The sequence below is a fragment of the Rhipicephalus sanguineus genome, chromosome 3, assembly GCF_013339695.2.
Source record: "Rhipicephalus sanguineus isolate Rsan-2018 chromosome 3, BIME_Rsan_1.4, whole genome shotgun sequence".
Lineage (NCBI taxonomy): Eukaryota > Metazoa > Arthropoda > Arachnida > Ixodida > Ixodidae > Rhipicephalus > Rhipicephalus sanguineus.
In genome coordinates, this window is record NC_051178.1 from 153,391,795 (window position 1) to 153,416,096 (window position 24,302).

Sequence of the window (24,302 nt, forward strand, 5' to 3'; positions counted from 1 at the left end):
TTTCAATAAATATAAAGTATGTACAGTGGGGATGGAAAGAAATGCGAACATACGGCATTTAAATTCTATGTTGTTTCGCATTTATTTTCAAGTGGCTGGATGGTGATGAAGAGCCACTAAAGTCATCCATGATACAATAAAGACCCATCTAGCATCTTTTTATTGTCACAAAGTTCAGAGCGTGATGAAGACAACGCGTCGCACTGTTCGCGTTTCTTTCCATCCGCTCCATACAGACAGCAACGTGGCTTGGTAGATGGACGCTGCTTATGACTTACTAACAGTATGAAACACGAAACAAAAAGTGCGCATATTAAGTATTAGTGTGTAAATCGAAATATGTATATTTGTACATGTCCAATAAAAAGCTATGCTCGTCTTACTTTACTTAGGCGATCTAAAGCTGTAGCACAGAAAAAGTTGTTTTTAACTTCGCTTGCTCAGGAAAATGAGCCTCGCCCATGGCGTGACTAGTCTGATGAAATAACTTTTTCATACGGACTTCATTTTCTCTTTAATTTGGTATGTGTTAGTAGATGATGAAAATATATGCTCTTTTATTTTTGAATACGCAAAGTAGGCCACTTTCCATCACAATATACCGCACAGCGGTGATCGAAACGAAAACAATGTGGTGTAACATCGAAAGTAGCTAATGCTGACAATTTTACGCGTCGTTGCGAGATATATGAGCTGCTGCTTCGACTTCTGGGAATTCTTATTCGTCTGGAATTTTTTTTTCTTTTTTGTTTTACGCGAGTCTCTTACTATCCTAGCAAAATCCAATTTGTGAAAGTGCTCGGCTACAAATTGCAGCCATGAAATAAAGTCTGGCAAATATTTGTACTGTCGTTTCCTTCATAGGCGTCCCAAATCGCTTGTTTGTACGTATACTGGTACCTAATAAAGTACCTAAACATTTTCCTACTCTTAGGCATATATATCCAGCAGCGACACTCAGCAGAAGCCGCGATCAACAAAGCGCACGAAGGTTCGTAAAAAAAAAAGCTCATCTTGGATATGCATAATAATAAAACTGATCTCCCCCACTTTCAGCTAAGTAACAGAAATTGATGTCCACTGTGCAATAACAACGATTCTATATTCATTGGCATAATGAACACACTTCACTTTATTTTCTCGATTACTTTTTTTGCCCGGAATGTTGGGAGCGTATCGGGGATTGATCCTGGTTAACCTCCTTCCCTTTCACTAACCCTCTTCTATTTTTCTCACTGTCATGCGCGCGCACACTCATTACAGTAATCGTTATTTTATGCTTACCTGTGTCGACGTGAATTTACGGATGTATATTTTTTTGCGCGGTGGCTTCACCTAGTGCGCCTCATTACTGCACCGCCCACGCTTTACAGGCTGGAAACTCCATCATTTTAACCGCGAGCATTGATGAGCTAGTAGTTCGATATAAGGAAATGAGCTCGTTTCTGCAACCTACTGAGCAGCACGGCGAAGCGTCAGAATGAGGATAGGAAAATGAAGGAAAGTGGAAGACAAGATGAAAGGCTACGTTTTCAAAATAAGTAAACTCCATGATTTTTACACCGGTCTTTTGGTGCTACATCATTACCATCATCCTTTTCATCATTTTAGGCCTATTCTATGTAATCTGCGGGACGAAGGCCTCTGATACGTCTCCCATCTCTTCGTATCCGTTCTGACATTCTAACTGGCCATCGGTTGTCTTTCCCTCGCAACGCGTAGGTCGACTGTCTGGTTGGACGTAGGTACTGGACGAGCGTAAGCTAGGTGAGTACTGTTGTGACATCAGCAACTACGCATTATACAGTTGCACGTACCACACGCCCAGCTTTGTTTTCACGTTCTTGTTTCCAACCTTCTTTCCCTCTTTCCTTTCTCTAAAAGCTCAGGGTAACAAACCACAATTTTTTCCTCCGGTTAACGTCCTTGCCTTTCGCTGCCTCTCTCTCTCTCTTGCTACGGCTATGTCGTGGCGTACGTGCCTGGATAGCTTAGCGGCTAAAGGGTTGCGCTGCAAAGCTTGAAGATGCTGGTTCAGCTCGTGGCCCCGGCGGCCGCATTTCGAGGTTAAGGGGGGGGGGGGGTGTATATGCATTTGCGTTCGTATCTAGGCATTTCAATCGTTCCACAGCGATATCTACCACGAAGGAAGAACATACGCTGGTGTAACATGTCTAAAGTTTCATTATGTGCTTTCTCTCTCTCCTCTATTTTCTCTCCATCTTTCAATCTCCCCCATCATGTTCCCATGTGTAGGGTAGCAAACCGGTTGTCCTAAACTGGTTAACCTCCCTGCCTTTCCTACTCTACTATTATTTCTTCTTCTTCGTCAAATCAAATCAGCGGGAATTCATGCTACCTGTCTGCTATCATAGGCCTGTCCTTGATGCCGCAGTACCGAGAACTAATCTCTAGAAGATTCGCAAGATAACTCCCGAACTTTGTGACCGCTGTAAGATGGAAAAAAGTGAGTGCCTAAACTACTAAATTTTCACGAATTGGGCAGACGGGTATTAAATGGAGCTACTTCTACGCCCTGAAGCATTCAGGCTTCGCACCACCATGCCAGGTAACGGCGTATCTTGCTTTTATTCTTACACCTGAAGTCTCCCACATGCATTGCCACGAATCGCTTCGTTGGTAATGTAAAACAATATGGCGTAAACGAAAAAAAAATAGCACAGAATGACCTTACAAGGCATCGACGCATAGCATGTGAGACCCCCTCCTTAAAATGCGCATTGCTTAAGGAAATTTTCATTCTAATTCATATTCTCTCCCGCAACGCAACCGCATCGCTGCCTACCATTGTAGTCAGTTTCCAATCTGTGAAAGTGCTCGGCCCGAATCATTGATGTGGGTGCGGCCACGTCAAATGTTTGAACTGGCGATGTCTTTATGACCGCCCCAAACTGCTTAACAGCATGCGTGCACGTCAAACGGAAGTGACACGTTATGTTTGAGCGAAACTTGTCTGTCACGGCACCACCTTTTGTTTTGTTTGTCTTATGCTAACAGCGAATAAATGGGAAGTTGTGCTACATTAAAGCCCATTGTGGCAGTTAATAAGACGCCACTAATAATTTCGGGATACATTACGCCAAAGCATTGCGTGCATACAACTGCCAAACCCACAGAAACGTGCCATGTCTGGAGTATAAACGTAACCATAAATAAAGCGAAAAACAAGACTAGTCTGAACAAGCACCTCTTATTGACCCATGTTACGTTAGGTAACTTCAGTGCATGTCAACTGTAGAATAAAAGCGCTAATAAATGAACCCCGTACTATTAACGCTCGACTCTCTTTCTCATATGTTCTTAGAGCCAGATCGCTTCTTTGTGAAATGGAAAAGTTCCTGCCGGCGTACATTTGGGTGAAACATCCTGCCTTACTGCAGTAGCCGTCCGAAACATCGTTAATAGGCTTTCATTTACTCATTTTATTGTAGTCGTTGACACGGTATAATAATGCTAGGAGGTATAATATGCGCTTCAGTCACGCCTTGCATCGAAAGAAGTAGGAAAGAGAACTGGGTAATCACTTGACTGCGGCTCAATGAAGACATGCTGGTATTCAAGAGCGCTTAGCAATCATTTACCAGTGTTTACAAAAACCAGCTATTACTGACCATCATTTAGCAAGATGAGATGACATCTCATTGGAGTTAACCAACACTCGTCGGTATAAGACAGCACTCCCACCATTACCCAATCCCAGACAACACCGAGCAATATTAGCCAGCCAGCTAATCAGTGCTTGTAGAATGCAACTATATACGGCAATCCAATTTATTAAGAAATATTCATCGTATCCCGTTGCAGAATGTTGGTGGAAACGGTCCTCCCATGGAAGACGGTATCTTCAACAAACAAACAAACAAACAAACAAACAAACAAACAAACAAACAAACAAACAAACAAACAAACAAACATATGCAAACTGAAACACTGACATAGCCTTGCAAGTTGGCTTTCTCTAGTGCATTGTGTTGATGCGGCGCGCACGCTTTACAGGCGGAAAACTATGCCCTTTACGACGCGCCATTTCGATCGCCACAAGTTGCAGGACGCGGAATCGGCAATCACTCGCTGTCCCGCTACCGGAACACGATCCAATTTCTCAGACTAGATGGTGAACGGGTAAGGAGAGGAGGAAAGCACGTATTATCCTGAAACACCACACGGCCCATTGGTTGCTAAATTATGTGATTCCAAACGACGGCCACAACGATTTGCCGAAATGTCGTCCGCAAAATTGCATCCGGTTTCTTGGACCTTGTCGGCGGTCGACGTGTTCATGTACATCGAAATCGGCTCGTCCGGAAATTACGAGAACGGCATGACCTTAAATTGTTAATGACGCGTCATGTCTCTCTCTTTCAGTAATGCTCGTCGTGGGCGTCTGGGACGCCATACTTTGATTAATCGCTGAGCGAAGTTTATCGCCAGCGTTTTCTAACAGCGCACAAACTTGGGAATTAAAGCCTCCGCGCATGTTACCACGAACTTTCAAAATCATTGTAGTGTTAGCGGCAAGAAGCATGCGCTGTTTGCTTCACATTGATAATTCCATGTCGAGCGCAGCGATGGGGAATTTTATTTATTTATTTATTTATTTATTTATTTATTTATTTATTTATTTATTTATTTATTTATTTATTTATTTATTGTAAACCTCGAAGATAAGTACCGCGTTTTTCTGGCTTCATTATTCCTTGAAAAAAGGCCGCTCTGTTCGTGTTGATATGCCAACAAGCACTGCATCTTACTAACTACATTGTGTATCTATGTTTTTTTTTTCTCTTTTTTTGTTAGTGGCACAAGCAATAAGTGACACTGTTGCTTTTCCTTCAAGCACTGCCGGTCGAGCTCTTACTTCTGGTTTTCCGAATATTCAGGTAATGAGATTTAAAAAATAAAACTGGTACGAAACCGATGTTTCTGATTCAGGTTAATAGTTACATTGGATCGGCATGATATCGGAGCACAAGTGTACTTAAGATGAGGGCCAATTAACTGCCAGAATTACTGACCAAAATTAATTCAGTTTTCTCAGCAGTTAGAATCGTTGCGGCACCTGGCGGAGCAGATCTCTACCACGTGCTTTTTTTCTACGTGGCTTCCGAGATCCGCTTCGGCAGTGCGTCGAAAACACAGTTAACCCAAGGAATACACCAGCAAACACAAACGCTTACGTGAAAGTATCACTACCAGACACCCAAGTGAAAGATTAGGACCGCCTCCAATATTTTTCTCAGTTTCCGCTATTCGGCGGCTCACTGCATAGCACGGGGAATGCATTTTCAATTCACACATCCCTGAAATGTATAAAGACGGGCGTACAACCTATTATCTCACGTTACTTCTCTCGCCCCGAAAAAGAAAAAAAGTAAAATGTCATTTGCAGGCATTCTATTGCTCCTGGCAACAAATGATTTGCAGGACGAAGGCGTGATAACACTAATAGACAACTGAAATACATTGCTGCAGCTTGGAACCTACCTGTGAGTCTACATTTTGATCTTTCAATGTGGAGTCGTCTTTGAAGGGTACCAGTTATGTAAAAAAAAAAACACTTGTGGCTAAGCCCAGCATCATGATTTGCATTTTGTTTCAATACTACTGAAGAATCACCAGAGCTCTGTACTATGCGCCTGATCTGCGCTCTTGATTTTCTGCGGCGAGAGAAAGTCGGGTAGCCAGAAACATACTTTTTTCGCTAGAGCGGTGCAGCGCACCTACATATAAAAACCAGTGACTTAACAAATGCAATACGATCTTTAACGTTGTATATGTTTGAGCTTTGTGCGCTTTGCGGTAAGCTTAAATAACGTATAGTTTACTTGGCTCCAGGTCTCACTAGGAAGCAACAGAAATAAGCTAGACTTGAATAAAAATGTAATCGCGGTAAAACAAGACAGCGTGAGATTCGCAAGGTAGAGTAATGAGTTAAAATCAAATAATAGTCAGTACCCTCCAAACCACCCGTGTTTTTTTTTTTCGTTGTCTCACTGTTAATGTAATGCATGAATGAAGAGCGTACTAATCTTTCGCATATGGAGAAACCAATTTAAGGAATCTTTTTTTACATAAGTAACACAGATCGGAGCGTTCTTATCCATCAAAGAAAACAGAAAGAAAAGGGCGTCTTAGGAAAACCGCACACTTAAAGCTTTATTTTCAGATAAATTACGAGAAGTGGTGCACTAGCTAATTAGAAATGAGGCTTCTTTATTCCTAAGCTGAAGAGTCGAGAATATAGGTCATACGCTCCGCTTAGAGAGCGCCGTGTGCGTTCAGTGCATCGTCATTCGCTGAAACAACAAGCTTAGAAATATTTTACGGACTAATGAATGATGCTGCTTCCTAGTTTTGTGTGTTTTTGCATTGGAACACATGTTTCTACACGGTGCTTCAGTTATTCAATTGATCTTGTTATTAATATTTTGTTCATTTTATTGTACTTACCTTTTGTCTCGAACGTTCCGTACCCATGGAATATCAATTAGCCTTTCTTTTTTTTAAATACACCGCCTCCCCAACCCCTAATACCCGTAAAGGGCCTTTAGGTTGCTAATTTCACAAGCTTCATCCTAGCAATGGCTGATCGACGTAATTAGGCACGAGCTACTTAGCTACTGCTGCTATTGAAAAATATTAACTTTCCTGCAGTTAAGCGTCCTATCCTTTTTTTTTTTTTTTTTTGAGAGAGTAAAAAACTCGCATGGTCCCTTATGCATTCGCTTAAAATGACTCGAAGGCGAAAGCCATCTTCTTTTTCTTCTCATTCGACTGTATTGATACCCCACCCCCGAAAGCTTTCTGCACCTAGCGTGGTTTTACTGGGCCTCCGAGATCGGAGGAATTGCAGGCTTTCTGCACCTCACGTGCCTCCGAGATCGGCCCACCTATGACCACGCGACAACGTCACCTGATGACGCCATAAAGTGACGTCACGTGGTGTGACGTCCTAGTGGCGTCACTATCACGTCATGATGACGCCAAAAATTTTACCTGTCTGTGATGTCTTGATGACGTCATAGGCTGACGTCATCGCGATATGATTTTTCGCATCGCTCACGTTGACGCCAACGCCGATGGTCCCATTTCGTGTTTGATGAGGCATCCAAGGATTTCGCCTTAACGATCTGGTCAATAGAGGAGCTCTACTGAACAGCGTGGTTGAAGGGTGAATCATTGTGAAATATGCAGTGTGATTACATAAGGACATGACTGATCCCTCCGTTATAGGAATCGGTATAACACGAAAGTGAAACGTGTATCACAGAGGTAGTTGAGCGTTTATTGTGCATTGATATATGAGAGCTGGCACAATGTCTATTGGTGTCTGGCAGCTATAGCACCGTCAAAAACAAAGAAGAACGCTAAAAAGGAACGAACCAGTATACTCAGGACGAGCGCGAACTAACAACTGTCACAGTTGTTACGCTATTATATTTATGCTGCGCGTGCCTTTCGCAAACGCGTCCGCTGCAGCGAGCGAAATGACCTTCGTGCGCTCTGTAACTTCAACGCAACCTTTGTGGTGAACGCACAAGACGTACAAACTGCCCCCATCACGAGATATGCGCGCGCGCACAGGCGACCACGCCCTGTAGGGCAAAGTACTGGTGCATATATACAGGTAGGTGGCGCGCGCGCATCGCAACGAGCAGGGCGACGACCTTTAAAGGACGCCATTCGCGCATTTCGCTCCATCTCGCTGGTGATAACGAGAACACGATGAAGTGCCATCGAGCTCTGAGTTCCGCCAGCGGTAAATGGCGCACATAAATAGCTCGGCATTAGTGAGGTGAAGAACGTACTTTCTGTGGCCGAGTCGCTTAGCGCCACGCGCTGTGGATCGAGGGGTCGTGGGTTAGATTCCCAGGGACAGAACTTTTTTATTCTAGTTCTTTTCTTTCCCATCTGTTAGCGTACATTTTACAACGTCATATCCGTGACGGAAATACGTCAGTGAAGTCTTGGTGGACCCCGGCATAAAACACTTTCGTGTTAAAAGCTTTGGCAGCGAGCCTGTCTTCATAACTCCTATTTAGTGTAGGTGCATCAAGCCCGAACACATCATTTCCTAGGGGATGTTCAAGTGCTGATAACATGCACGAACTTAGTTGCAGGCCAGAACAAGCCGTAATCGACATCGATCATTTCCGAAAGAAGCGGCACCTTTACAGCGATATGCGAACACCACAAGATGAGAACGTAAAAGCGGGTACACGGTGAATGCAAGCTACCAAACAGGAAATTACAAGATGGGAGCGGCGATATGCCAAAAAGTTGAATATATAAGCCTCGCTGCAGTCCACGCTTTCAATAGGCGGTTCACATTTTCTCGCCGCGATTGCACGAAAGTGAGAAGGCTATAATTTTATTAAATGCTTGGTCACTTCGCGTGCCAGATCAATTCGAGCATATTCACTTTCCGATAAAATTCGTGTGCTTCGTGTACATTCGCACGCTGATCGAAGAGTCCGAACTAATTTTAGATAACATTTGTTGAGAAGTGCGCCACTGCTTCATTATTATCCGATATCAGCACGAAAAATCTCTGTACGCCGGTATAATGACTACAAACAACTCATACCTTTTGGTGAAAGCAGCGATAGAGAGCTGAACAATCGCTTTCCATTAAAGAACTCCGTTCAACTTGCTTGCAAAGCGTGATTTACTACAATAGGTTAAGTGACAACACGCACACCAGCAGTAAAAAAAAAAAACTAAAATATCTCATTGAAAGTTATGTCGATGAGAAAGGTTCATTGTGCCTCTCGCATTGTGCGAGATGCACAGTGTTAATCGAAAATCAAGGCATATCATGTCGATTCGACCATAATTATGAAATAATTATTCAGAAAATTATAATTGCTTCAAGTAATTGCGTTGTTATTGGCACTCATTTTCTGAAGTATTAATCACTTGGACGACGTAATCGACCTCCTTCCACGAACGTCGCAATCTGCTAAAATACGCACCTGACATTGTGAAAGTTAGTGATGCAACAGAAAGTTGAACAATAATATAGCATGAACTGAAAAGTGAAGTCTACTATTCATCTTAGTTGTCTTATTAATAGTATGTGCAGGCAATTTATTGTTAGAAATGTGCGCATTGACCCTGTTTATGGTATATGTGCATTGAAAACTGCCCCCTCACCCCTTCCCCAGAGCAAGGTAAGAAACCGGAAAATGTTCTTCTGGTTAACCTCCCTGCCTTTCTCTTAACTTTTCTCTCTGTGTGTCTCTCTCACGTATTTTTAAGTTTTTTTCTCTTTCTTTTTCATCGCTCATTGCGTAAAACATTGATCGTGTAGTCACGTGACCACTTTCCGTGCCTCGGTAGTGTGACTAACACTATTCTAAATAAATGTTATAGACGGATAATTTGAGGTCTGTGTAATATGTGCGAGCCATATGGTAACCAACAAGGGGGAATCGAAGCTCATTTCCCAGAAGTGGTTGTTGTACTACGAGCGACAGTTACCCCTTACGTTCGTACGTGTTTTGATGACGTTTGCGCGGTAGTTGCGCAATAGGAAAGAATCGAGAGAAAAACGGACGGAAATATAAACAAGCAGGAGTTGCCGCCAATCTTCTGTCATTCACAGGACACGCACCGCACAGCCATATCTCGCCAGGAACGAAAAAGTCACGACAAGCCAATGAGGGGTAGACAGCCAGCCAGCCACAAAGCCCTGGTCTTAGGCAGAGCAGAGAAACGGAGCTTCACAGTGAGGGAAAAGCGCCGTCCCTAGTCGGATATCCAGGTCTGTCAAAAGCTGGCACGAAACCACAGCGCCCGTCACGGTGTCCCGCTTGCCAGGCTGGGCTGTCTCCTCAGCTGTCTACATCGAGCGTATCCAGGAACAACAATGTTTCCGGTTTAGACATGCGCTTCTCTTGTTATTGCTTTCATTATTATTTTTTTTTTGCAGTGCGACAAATTTAGTCCCCTACTTCTTGCCTGCTAGTGAAAAGAGAATATTTTTTTCACCAAGTTCCTGAAGTTTTATTCCCCCGCGGCTTCGTGTTTTGCTCGCGCAGCGTCGGTCTTATCCGGCCCTATTTTGCTGCAGCCGCATAATCCCGACGAGACAACGATCCCAGAGACGGCCCGTCTCTACCATCTCAAGAAAAGAAACTTCCTCTCCGGGAACATTCGCTCCGGGTACCCACGCCCAAACAACGCGGGAACCAAATAAAAGTGCAGCAACTGAAAACGTGTTCGATAAGGCCGCATACATCACAGTGTACCAGCCAGATTTCTGCCCGGTTTTTATTCTGCATCTTTTTTTTTTCTTGCATGAAAATACGAAGGAGAGATCTTGGTGGTTTTATCACTTTCATTTTTCTTTTTCGTATCTTTTTTTTTTATTCTCTGCGCTTCTGTTGGCGGCCGAATATTTTTTCTCACGAGCTTTCAGTCAAAACTTCGGTAAGGCTCAGGTTCATAGGCGTTCTTAGCTCGTTCTTGCCAACTCTCTAAGGCGAAGGAACTTTTTTTTCGTTTCCGTGTTGTGTTTGACGACAAGCGGCGGTTTTCAGAGACACGCCTAGGTTTAACGTGACATGACAAACAGTCCGCACGTGTGCTTTCCTGAGTTCTATTTGCTACTCATACTTTTTTTCTGATTCACGGGTATTACCAGTCAGTGCCCCCGATTTACGGCCTGAAGATGCGTGCCTGGTTATAGAACACCCCCCCCCCCCTTCTACCTCTTCACCCTCCCCTTTTCTTTTATTCTACTCGAATGTACCAGCCAACACACAAATAAGTACAATGCTTCTGAAGACATGATGCAAAGTCAAATTACTTTTCGGCTTCCAGAAAGAATTTGTTCCCTGATATCTTCTGCTCTCTGTTTTCTTCTGTATGTTCTGTTGTCTATTGATGCGCTACGTTTCGTTACGTTATACATGGTGACGCGGGTTGCCGTGGAAACACTGAGTTGAAAAGTACCGCAGTAAACAAATATAGAAAGAGAGAAATAATGATGTTAAAATAAATGAACAAACAGAAAGGAAACAGATGAAGGCGACGAAATTCTAATGAAGAGTGCGCTGACAAGAGTTAATTGCAAAGTTCACAGTAATAAGTTTTTATTCAGGTTGCGTCTGCAGTAAAGAGCACAGCGCACCCACCGTGGTAGCTTACCAGGCAGAGCATCGCGCTGCTAAGCTCGAGGGCACGGGTTCGATTCCCGGCTGCGGCGGTCGCATTTCGACGGGGGCGAAACGGAAGAGCAGTCGTGCACATAGATGCAGGTACACGTAAAAGAAATCCACAGGTGGTAAAAATTAATTCGCAGTACCCCACTACGGCGGGACTCATAATCAGATCGTGGTTTTGGCTCGTAAAGCACCATAGTTTAAAGAAAAAGAGCTCAGCGCATTACTTCACACATAAATGGACATGTCTTCTCATCATAAGTGGTTGTATAACTTCGTTTACAGTAAAAATTTTTAAGAATATTTCGGTCTATGGCCGTAGAGCAATACTACTTTGAAAGAGTGCGCAATCATTTCATGCAGCTTATACGAGTGCGTCGACAGTATGTATTACTCTAAAACATGGAGGCGTAGCACGAGACCGTAGATAAGAGGCTCATGCTCAAGCTCTTGAACACTCTCTGAATGAACAGGGGCGAGTCACTCCGGACAGTGTAGTATGTAGCTCTAAGGTATCACGAGAAGCGGCGTAGAACGGAACACGCAAAAGCGTCACCGATAGCAAAAGTAACGACCACAACAGGAACGACGGGTGTCGGCCCCGAAAGAATCGATCCATCGCTGCCTGGCCTTGGTTTTTTACGCTAACGTAGTCTTCTTCTCTGCACCACTGGGTGAGATTTACGGCCGCGTCGCACTGACACGCCAGCGTTTGTCATTAAAAATGCAGGTGCTCGCCTGAATCCTTCCTGCAGTTTTGCTGCTAGTGCGACAAGTGAGAGTGTAAGCACGCAGTGCGGACATGCGCGGTCAACAAAATTGCGCTGGCTTTACTTGAGGTTTCCAGTTCTGTTATTCTGCTTTGTTTTCTATCTTCACTTTATTTTGAGTACGGAGCAAGGACCGCGATTTCGCTCTACTTTTCCAAATCAGCTCTCTCTCTCCTCCTGTTCCCGCTTTCGAAATAAAAACGTCAGCCCGTGGAACTTTCGACGTCTCTTTAATTCACCAGGTTGACTTTCGGAATCACGAATTAGTGGTTAGTCTAAGGTTTTATCCAGTACACGAAAGCGAAAAGAAGAAAAGAACGTTCGAACGAGCCGAAATAATAGCGATATACAACCCGTAAGCGAAATTAAGCCTTGAATTCTAGCTCCCCGGGTAAAAGATCCAGTCTCTCGTAAAAACAATGATACTTAGGTTGATGAGCTCCTTTCCCGGCTCTGCGCATGAATTTTGCGTAGTAGTGGTTGGTATTGCGTGCGCGAACAATTACGCACCTCTGTTTAAGCTCTGAAGTCTTTGGCATTTTCAACCTAATTAGGTTAACCGCAGAAAAAACAAAACACGTTGATCCACCGTTACAACTGTCCTACACCAAACCTGAGTGAGCTTCTCAATCATCGATGTGACGATGTCTCTTTCCAATGACCATTCTGCGACATTAAAGGCCGCTTCCGCGCGTGTTATTTAAATTACTATATCTAAATGCTTGTTTAACACTAAACTAAACAAGTTGGAAAGAGGCGGAAAGATAGTGCTATGGGGTACTACCAAAGCCTCACCTGTCAACCTGAATGGTGTGTTAAATGTATCTCTGAAGGTATACCTTGACCTGATCATCAAAGGACATCGCCGAATTTCGGGCCGCAGAAAGTTGAAAAGGTGGCTGTACTCTTCGTGTAACCCCCCTCATACGTGCGTAAGATTTCACTGAGACGCTGACGACGGCGGGTTGTCGGTTCCTTGTTACCATGCGGTTACCACCTGCATAATTCTGCACCGCCGCACTCCATTCTGCACATCTCCTCCAGTGTCAGGTGCAAGCGCTCGTGCACCGCGAGCAATCACTTTTGCAATGGTAGCTTCATTGTAACAGTGGCGTTTCTCAGGAGAGTGATGATCCTCTTCCGGGCTCTACTGCGGAACGTCTCATGAATTGGCACTGGACATGTAGTTATACATCGCTCGCGAGCTTTTGTAACCACTCAGTGTTCCATTGTCCATGGAGACATGGCATTCAAATTATATTCGTTTTTTACCTCATTTTTCTTTTAATGTGCACCTGCAACGCATTCATGTTGCCGTAGGTCGTGGTGTTGCATCTTTAGTGTCCTTTCATGTTACGCAGAGCGAACTTTCAAACCTTCGGTGCTTATCGTCGAGTCGCATATGTACGTAGGTGTTGTCGATGATCATAAGTGCTTTCCGAAATAGCTCTATGTGCATTTCTGTTATAGTTGAAAAAACGAACAACCGCAGTGTACTTATGTAAGAAAGTTCGAGTTCTCTAACATTAATGAAGCGCGTGCTCATAACGACACGCATTATTTTTTTATTTTTGACGATAAAGTTTCCGCGCACTTCACGTTGTTCCTTACAGGGCACCACCAGCCCACCAGGCCCCGGCCGCGTGGCAGCTGCCGTGCTATTCTCTTCATTCAAGCGAGGTGCCGTTAAAAATATTCTACTTTTCACTACCAGCTGCACGGCGATGCTGCCATAGTTCACGCGGGCACTAGAGCGCTCACCGTGTAATGACCAACGAACAGCGCCACCCACGCAATACAGAGAAGGTGCTAGGCACCGAGGCAACGCCAGCGGGTCAGTATGCAGCCAGCAGAGATTAGAGAACGGTGCCTGGCCGCCTGGGAGCTCTCCGAGCCTCTCCCTTTCTCACTCACTGGCGCTGCTAGGTTTTAATCGCGTTGCCTGCACGCCGAGAGCCTGCAAGAATAAAGAAGGGGCGAGGAAAAAAAACAATGCTCGCGGGAGCAGCGCTTCGCGTGCGCTGTAGTACTACTATGAACCCGTATACAGGACCATGCCACGCTGCTCTGGCTAATTCTGACAGCGCGCGCATTCTTCGCAAAGCGCCGGAGGTGCTGCTAACGGCGGCCAGGGAGGGAGGGAGGGAGTGCGGCGGTTTCACTGCACTACTCCGCCGTGGACAGAAAAGAAGAAAGCTGTTTCCTGGTCGGCGCGGCGGACGCCGACCAAGATCCACCAGCGGGAGGGAAACAAACGGCGCGACGTTCAAGCGATGCTAGCTGGCGTCGGCGCGGACATTGAGAGGAGAAGGCGGAATGGCGTAGACAGCAGAAAGAAGATTGCCCCGCTGAGGAAGGGGGTAGAGGATAAATGGGGCGAGGATGGTAGGAAGGAGTTGGTATGAAAGAAAGTAAAGTAGGGGAGAGAGAGAGAGGACGAGGAGGAGGAGGAGGAGGACGTCCCGACGACGACGAGCGGGCCCGGGGCCTAACGGCCTAAATCTCACCCCGCCAGCCTATGGCAGGCTGCCTTCACACTGCCCACCAGCCGGTGATGGAGTTAGCGGACGGGAACGGTGCACGGAACGAGGAGAGAAGAACGTGCGTGTTGCCGAGCAAGAAGCGACTGAACGTGTGTGTTCTGCAGCAGCCGTTGGGATGAGCTGGTACAGTTAGCGTTCTTTTTTTTTTCTCTCTCTCTCTTCGTCTTAGTCTCGGTTCTGCATCGCTCGTTATACGCGATGTTCTGCAGCCAGCAGACATAAACTGTCGCGCCTTGCCTCACGGGGGTGATCAATTATCTTCGGAGCTGATAAGAAGGGTTAAGTGTGCCAGGGTATCGTAGAACTGCTTTCCTCTTTTGCTCGTCTTTATTATTTCCGCCTGATTCACTTCGACGCGCTGTGATCTGAGAAGTCGAGTGAGGCACACTCCACACGTTCAGTATATCGACCATGTTGCAGCGAGCTGCGTGCTCCTTCTATACGACTGGCGTGGTCATCCAGAAATACAAGGAGGAAAAAGAAGAAGATAAAGAAAGGATATGACGGATATCATCATCAAGAGCGGAACACTTGATGTTGATATCAAGTGCGCCGCACTTGAGATCATCATCAAGGCGCTCGAAGAACAAGACTCCTTGGCGCGGGCGCGCGCTCAATATGCTACAGATGGCTATGCCAGCGTTACGTCAAGGTACATGAGACGACGACAGCATACGACAGCCCGGGCCCCTAAAGTGTTCCGCACTTAAAATTCATGAAGTCAGCTATATTACAAAAGTCGGGATCGAAAGTATTCGAGTGTGAAAGAGAAAGTTAAGTGGGCGGGATGATACCAGAGTGCATTCGGCGATGAACGCACAGCTATAGAAAAGTGAATAAAATGTTGGTAACAGCTAACGGATGAAATCGGGCACAAGGAACGTGATAACTTTGGAGGTTTAACATCCAAAACCACGATGTTTATGAAGGACGTTGTAGTGGAGGGCTCCGAAAATTTCGACCGCCTGGTGTTCTTTAACGTGCAGCTAAATCTAAGTACACGGGCCTCAAGGCATAGTCGCCGCCACCGGAAATGCGGCCGCCGCGGCAGGGGTTCGATCCCGCGACTTTCGGGTCAGCAGACGAACGCCATAACCACTAGATCAGCGGAGCAGGTGGGCACAAGGAAGAGAAAAATGCGACAATAAGATGTGTCGCTGCGTCGTTTCAATGTTAATCGCAATACTGTCGAACTATTCGCGAACACGAGTGAATGAATACACATCTGGCATGTCACGTTCCGAGATAAGGTTTTCGATAACTTATTCATTACTTCATAGTACACTTTGCGCTGATCGCCGTATCAGTGATCGCGGCATTGTTTTTTCAGTGAAAAGAAACAAGACACCTCGCACTTCTATTTCTTAATTTTTGAAGCAGACTTACACTGTTGAGGCGCTGTTACTTCAGGCACTGCGAACAACACTGTAGCCGTGGCTGCATGGTATTTCTTAGGCATAATTTGCAGCTGACCTCTGTTTTACGTCATGTTTGTAGTCAAGAGAGCCTCGCGTATGGTCTGACAATTAACACGACATCTTTTACAGCGAAAGCTGTTATGAGATCATTTCACCGGCCGTTTTTGGCGCCGTAGTTGTCCGCCGCCGCCGCCGGTGTCCGTAACCAGTATCGATCGAAATAAGAAAAAAATTCCAGGATGGAACGAGGTTCGAACCTGGGCCCTCTGCGTGGGAGCCCAGCATTCAATCTCTGAGCCATGCCGGCGCTTGAAACTGCTTTGCACAAAGGTCCTATACAGGCTTCAGGTCGGGAAGGAACCACATTAGCATATGCAATATAGCGTGGCAGAAGAGTAAAATAAGCGCCAAGCGTCGCACAACGCTAATTCTGTAACCAGGCGTCACACAATGCGAATTGCGCAACGAGTAGGTTGTAAAATGCTTCCAACCCATTACAAAGATCTCTGCGATAATTCTTCGTCGTTATCAGGCACAGAAGCAACAAAGTGCGCATAATGCCTTACATGCGTTTAGCAGGTACCACGGATCTCCGTAAAATGACGAAAAAGGGCACAGTGCCTGCTGCCCTACTTCTCAAAAATTAGAATGATTTAGAGCGTAGTTGGTTCTTCGCAAGTGCACTTGTATTGGTTGCCAAGGAAGCCTATAAGCGCAGATCCATTTCCTCGGGGTCTCAGTAAAATTACAATGCTTTATAGCGTAGTGGGTTCCTCGCAAGTGCACTTGGATTGGTTGCCAAGGAAGCCCATGAGCGCAGATCCATTTCCTCGGGGTCTCAGTAAAATTACAATGCTTTATAGCGTAGTGGGTTCCTCGCAAGTGCACTTGGATTGGTTGCCAAGGAAGCCTATAAGCGCAGATCCATTTCCTCGGGGTCTCAGTAAAATTACATTGCTTTATAGCGTAGTGGGTTCCTCGCAAGTGCACTTGGATTGGTTGCCAAGGAAGCCCTTGAGCGCAGATCCATTTCCTCGGGGTCTCAGTAAAATTACAATGCTTTATAGCGTAGTGGGTTCCTCGCAAGTGCACTTGGATTGGTTGCCAAGGAAGCCCATGAGCGCATGATCCATTTCCTCGGGCTCTCAGTAAAGTTCTTCGCCCCCCCCCCCCCCCCGTCTCTCTCCCACGTCAACGTATGTTATACAGCATGACGGGAGAGGGAAATAGCGAGCGGCCGTCACCCAATACAAGTTACATAACTGGTGGGCCGTTTAAAGCTTCCAACCCATTACAAAGGGCTGAGCCATACTACTCCATCGTCATCAGTCGTCGCGTCAACAAAGTGCACATAATGCCTTACAGACGTGGAGCTGGTGCCTCGCTTCTCCGCAGAATGACGATTAATGGCTTAGTAGGTGCTTCCCAACTTCACAAAAATTGTGATTTATAGCGTAGTGGGTACCTTTCTAGTCTACTTGTATTGTAGCCCCAAGAGAGCTTACAACGGGCTCCACAAACGCCGCTCTTCCAGCTTTCGCTGTGACTGTGCTGTGGTTTCAGCGCAGGCCTGGCGTTTTTTCATCAATGCCGAGAATTAAGGCGCGAAAATCTGTCAAATCGTTTCTTTATCTTCTTTCTTTTTTTTGCCTAGACTAACGTTGTCTTTGATTCCGCGAGCAGTGCTTGAACATTATACTCACCCGGGTCCTTTTTTAAATGTTCACTAAATAATCCAAGCGTCGGGAACGAAAAGACGAAAAGGCATGACTGTCATGTTATGAGGGCGAATTTTCAGACCTCTAAAGTAAACATTCGCTTACATCAACATGGTTTTTGTTTAAAATTGACTGCTGTTGTCCATTTTGCATTCATTAATTTCTAGAAATGAAACGATCCAGTTTTTTTTTTGGGGGGGGGGGGGGGGGCTTAATTTTGAATTGTAACCTGTCGCCGAATTTAAAAAAATAGAGCGTAGCTGCACTGACCACTACTGATCTTGCACATTATTTTCTTCTTAAATCGGGCGCCCGAAGTGTCTTACTGCTTCTGCGAAACTGAAATCAAGATGTTTGGGAGTCCCTTACCTTTCTCTACTAAGCAGACGAGACTGAGTGACTCGCCAATCATGAATGGTCCGATGGTGCCTTCAACCACAGTGCCTGCTGAGGTCATGATCACAGGTACACTGGGCGCCACTGCGAAGGAAGGAGAAGAAAGAACACAAGACGTATAACTATTTTTATGCTGTAATATTCTGGAACTGTAGTCACAACAACCTTTCTTGCGCTACAACTGTTCGTAAAAGCAGATGCGAAACAATAGCGTCGTCAGCCATATTATCGCCCAAGGTTATCTTAAACAGTGCCTACATAAAAAAACACACCTGTATTATATTATTTATCTGAACCGAAGTCCACAGATAAGCTTCTGCAACTTCCATTGTTCAGTCATATCTGCTGTCATCATATCCGACATCTTGATTAGGTGGTGTCTTAAGAACAGCAGTATCAAAAGACTCTTTATTCGGAGAGCAGCTATACGAACATTTAGTGGGAGTTCATTCCAACATGGCTGCCTTCTGTAAGTGCTATGAACGAAGACTAAACTAAATGTAATACATTACAAATACATTCTAATCAATCAATCAATCAATCAATCAATCAATCAATCAATCAATCAATCAATCAAATTCGGGTTTATTTGCAGGCTGTCATTTTTACTGTCGTTTTTGTCCACTTCAATTACATCCTGAGCAGCACACTGAGAACTGCAAATCCCTCCGGGTAGTCAGGGGCATCTCAATGATATCGTAAACGCCTGTATGTGATGCTTCGCATACAAACATTGGTACACTCGGCGGACACGGCGTGACGCCACGTTTAACCTCTACTGTTGCGTCCCACGCTTCTCCAGAATATCAGTATGTAACGAACTAACATTAAGTTTGTTTCACAGCCCATATAATTAAAAATGCAAAGTGTTCCACTGTGTGGGAACGCTTTCATAAATATTGCCACGCGCGCTTACCTTATTTGCAGTAGGATACGAAATGTGTGTTGTTCTTCTTAAAATCATGTGTTGCACAACGCACGGGGTGTACCTACTCTCGATAAGGACATACATATTTGATTCATATAACACATTTAACTGTTACCATACATAAACACGTGTTAAGTTTAACCCGTTATTTGGTACGCCAGAGCCAGTTAAGGTGGCGAAACTTCATACATAATGCATAAATGCTGCATTGGACACGTTAGCAACTAAGTAAAACATACGTGACACAGCGGTGGTCACAATTTATCAGTGTTCCTCAGAAATTTGCTATCATTCAGACTTTCTTAGAGCTTCCCGACGTTAAACATTGGCCTGCTTCGCGCCTTCGTACGCAGATAAGTTCCGTCCCAGCGAAATGATGCGCAGACCAAGCCACGTGTCCTTACATTTGAATCCGCACTCGAGTTTTCCCACTAGTGTAGTGCAACAGCTTGCCTAAAATCAGACGTCCTGTTGTTATCGACATTGACAAGTTTGAAATTGTCGCTTTCACGCTTGTAAAAGGCAGCACGTAGAATGAGCGACTAACATAACACATACTCGCACATTTTACTCCCTACACCTTGTTGCTCCCCGATCACACATTTGTTGTCGTTTTTTTTACCACGCTTTTCGTTCCATTCTAACTATTTCTTCAGCGATTCTCGCCATCTAAAGAGAGAGATACGAAGAGGAAAGGCAGGGAGGTTAACCAAGCTTTGTCTCGTTCGTCTACCCTACACTTGGGGTGGGGGAAGGGGGAGTAATAGAAAGGAAAGGATTTCATATAGCTTCCGCTCACCTGACGCACAAGCAAAAATCGCTATGCTACGCAGCGCAAAACTCTGTCGACGCCGTAATTAATCGACACAGTTAACAGTGCCCATACACATTAGCAATATATGCCGGTGCATTTAGTCAAAGTTAACGGGTGCACATAGACGCAGACAAGTCAAACGTGAGAAGTTCATGCGTTACGCACGTCATGCATCCAAGCTTCTTCGTCAAAAGTCAAAACGAAGCCTGAGGATAGAAACCAGTATTCAGTACATGATTATGGGAAAATTTTACATGACATTTACGCGTAGAGAAAACGGTGTGTTCGGCTGTGTGGACAAGTTCAGCAATACGTACTGCCCAGCGAGTAGAATTCGTGAGCTTCTCCCGAGGTCGCTCAATCCTAAAATGTTGAAAGAGAAATTTGAGAAAACTTTTTACGCTAATCATGCGCCCGCATGTACATCAATCCTGATCACTGGTTCAGTTGACCTTTTATAAAATAAAATAAAAGTATGCACGTGAATGAAGTCGTTGTTACCAGGAAGCCGATGCAGTGTAAAAAGACCTTTGCGTGACTACAAAGCAAGATATATTAAGCAAGAAAACAGGTATGGCGACTCAGAATAGAAATGGACGGCTGTGTTTTCAGTTTCACACTCGCTCATGATAGTAAAAATCAAACAACGAAAGGTGAACGAATGTTAAGAAGCACAACGGCTGCGTTTTGCGCTTGTAATCAAAAGAAAACCATCGAACCGACAGGAGCGCTAAACTCGGGCCATCCTGTGCCGAGCTAAACTCTGTCGGGTTGTGTGCCGTGGCCCTCTTACAAACGGGTGGTGGTTCGCAGACAAGCATTCATGAATGTTTAAAAGGTACAGTGCGAGTTTGCGAAAGAGTGATGGGCCGGAACTTTCTCTGTTCGGTTCACGCGCCCTCTCTTTCTCCTCTGCAGCGTCCCAAGTCCCAACTTCTAAAGCAATCGATTTCTATTGATTGCTAGGCAGAATGAACGTCGACTCCCACGTACGAGCACAAGCGTGCACGCTTCACGAATTGAGCTTGAGAAAAGAACTGGATATAACTTCATTCTCTCTCGCTATGTTCCTTTTTTGTTGCGTTTACATTTCCCGCTCGCATGGCTGCAGATAAGAATCAGAAAGTTTTACGTTCCCCGCCTACGCTCGGCATTCGATGAGGTTCGCTGATTAGGGTGCTCGAATTCATTTGGTCGGCATTCATAAGCCAATGAAAACTTTTATTCCTTGTCGGTGAAGAGCTCTAGCCGCCGGCGAATTCTGAACCCCGACTATAAGCATTATTGCACCTGGATACCACAGACGAAATCAAGGTTGTTGCAAACCCCTATAAATGTCTCTGCCATGTTTCCTTTTCTTTCTTTTTTTTTTCTTGGAGGTCGACACCCTTAGAACGAAAACGAGAGTTTTCGGGTCACTAGCCCTGGAACTGGATGACATCACGACCGAAATCAGCGAGAGGCCATATTCTACTGTTATTTTTTCTCTTTTCTACTATAAATAAAAGCTCAAAATGATTATGTTAGTACTGAATGCAACTGTTATTACGCAGTAAGCTATGGTTGTTCTATAGGTTGAATAGCTTTGAACTGTAGATGCTTATCACCTAGAAAGCCGGTTCGTTAAGCTACCTTAGTGATAATGTTGGAGCGGTGCCACTATAGGACCGTGCTAGAAACGCCAAAATAAAAGGAACATAGGAGCACATACATTACACTAGGCCACGAAGGCCACTCCTAAGCGTCGAAGCAAAATAGATCCACGTCAGCCTGTCCTTGAACGAATCGTCATTGAATATGCGCATCTCGAGGAGCAAGGACAAAGCGAACAGCAAATGTAAAACGGCCGGCCATGCGGCTCAGATCTAATGCTCGGCCAACTGTATATACAGATGCAGCTCAGCGTGAATCAGAAGAGAAATAAAGTTGATTTCACTTTGAAGCGGCCGATTCAACGATACAAGCGAAACTCAGTTCTCGAAAAATATTTCTCAAAATACGTGACGGCTGCAGTGTCGGCGCAAGATGTCCATCGCAGAAGCCTCCGCGTATGAACTATAGAAAATTCGTTTCGATGCTTCATCGGCTGTTTCTGCCATACGTTGCTTCTGTGTAGAACCTGAGAGTCGTACACTGTGTTAATGGCAACAAAGTGAACAAGATCAGTCAGTCAGTCAATGAACTTTATTTATAAATTGTCCTGAGGAGGTTCCTCCGTTCTACTGTTTTCGGCAACATTACTTCATGTACATAGGCGTGCGCTGGTGGTTTCCCCTTCAGGCGGGACGAGGAATCGTCGCAGCACGCCCCCCCCCCCTCCCCCGCGCTACTAAGTCAAAGTACGGGGCAGACCTTGCGCCCCCCCCCCCTTCCGTGCGCACGCCTATGTTCACGTAGCCATAAGAACAGGGAGCGTACGTGATGGACTCTGGCAAAGAATTGTGGAGCTGAAAAGTGTAACATTTCAGGGGTTTTTTTTTCCACGTTTGTTTCTTAGATGCGAGAGAAGTACTCTGGATACCTCTGGGCTGCTTATCTGTATGACCTTTTGTGACCATTTCTGAAGCAGGGTTTGAGTACGGGCTAGTCGGTATTCCACTGTAAACTTGCGAAGACAATGACGACAGGACAGAAAGAACATCAAGGACGCGCGTTATGTAAAGATCTGCGATTTCGTCGATACGCTTTAGGTACGCGTGAAAGAGAAAATGAAATTGAGAATTCTTCCCCATTCAGGATTCGAACCCTGTCCTTTTAAGTGGTGAGCGGGTAACTTTCATTTGCACCCCGCTAACAGATTCGATGCAGTGCGTGAAAACGCGCGAACAAATAAGCGAAGTACAAAGCGTCCGACTCTATTCGGCTAGCATGTCCTCACTATGTACATGCTCGCCGTGTGTGACTCGCAGAAAGTCAGTCAAGTTTAACGTAATCATAACGTCAATAGCATGCGACTGTCAATCAAACTGCACACCGTGCCTCCCTTATACAGGGTCTTTAACATTAAGCTTTATGGTTTTCTTAAAATTCTGTACTGGGAGGTACGTGACACCCACCTTTGCAGATAGGCTTTTCATCCAGGGGGACATAAAGTGAAACAATAATGATCGCGGTCAGCCACCCAATTAACTATGATTGAATAATGAACGTTTTAATGATTGCAGCAAGCGGGCATGTTTGCATTGAAAACTTGGAGGCAGTCGCGTTTCTACACAGTTCCACTCGTAAGAATTCTTCTGGCAGGTCTGTGCCCCGAGATATCCCGCTGCAAGCTTTAATTGCGGTTTGCATGATTACGCATGCAAGACAATGAGCACTGGCGCAAAGCTGCTCTCCGATGTGCCGCGGCAGTTGCGTGCGGCGTTTAATCTGACAACGGGTCGAAGGCATCGGCAAGGATGATAACGGTTACCCCTTTTGCTACCGGTTGGCGATAGCAAGAGATGACTGCTCGTCACACCGGAGAGGAGCTTTGTGCCAGTGCTCACTGTCTTGCATGCGTAATCACGCAAACCGCAATTAAACTTTGCAGCAGGTTATCTCTGAGCGCAGACATACTAGAAGAATTCTTCCAAGTGGAACTGTGTAGAAACGCGACTGCCTCCAACTTTTCGATACAAACGAGCCCGCTTGCTGCACTCATTAAAAAGTTCCCTATTCAATATTAGTTCATTGGGCGGCTGACAGCGATAATTATTGTCTCACTTTGTGTCCCCCTTGAATACATAACTTATCTGCAAAGGTGGTTTTCACGTTCTTCCCAGTGATGAATTTTAACAAAGCCGTAAAGCTTAACCTTGAACTCCCGATATACTGCTTTCAGCACTTGGATGTAGATTATTAAAGGGAAATGAATGATATCGGCCGGGGAATACAAACCATAAATAATCCCGAAAAAAAAATCAAGCAGGTACTTTCGACTCGAGAGATTACAAATACCGCGTTAGTGTTGTTTGAAATTTCATAATTTAATCAACAAATAGCAACCACAGCCAATATTAGCCTACTCTGGACGATATTCTATCATTATTTGAAATATTTTAATCAATAATAGCTGATATTAGCCATAGTTAAAGCAGCCACAACTGACGTTTGCATTGTTTGATTGAAGAATTTATCTATGAGGCGCTGGAATTATAACTCTCAACAACAAGCTTAATACCTACAAGGACAGTAGGTCTCAAAGATGTTCTTTTGTAAGAGTTTATAACATTAAAAAGCGGTTTAATAGGGATTGTGCTTCAGTGTTCACCGTCCTCCAATTGCTGTCTCGGCAATAACAAAAGATACGGGGAAGTTTAAAATCACTTTAAAGAAACCTGCGCCTCTAAGTTCAGCAGTTTGTGTGCGAATGCTCACGCATTAACTTAGGCACCCATGGTGAGATCGATTCTCCACTAATTTATTTTATTTTTATTATTGTTCTAGCATTACGACCGTCAGTTAGGAAAAATCGTCTGTTAAGTCATTCTGAAGACGGCGGCATGCGAGCAACTGACAACGGGGCAAAAGATGGAAAGCGTGAC

At 44.9% G+C, this 24,302-nt stretch overlaps 1 protein-coding gene across 2 annotated transcripts in view; it reads right to left on the reverse strand.

Moving 5' to 3' along the window:
* The window catches only part of LOC119385985 (hemicentin-2), a 398,197-nt gene that overhangs the window by 147,690 nt on the left and 226,205 nt on the right, over positions 1 to 24,302 (reverse strand). For both annotated transcript variants that reach the window (XM_049413520.1, XM_037653341.2), the window contains exon 3: positions 18,008 to 18,118. In XM_049413520.1, coding sequence (XP_049269477.1) covers positions 18,008 to 18,118 — 111 coding nt within the window. The remainder of the gene's footprint in view (positions 1 to 18,007; positions 18,119 to 24,302) is intronic.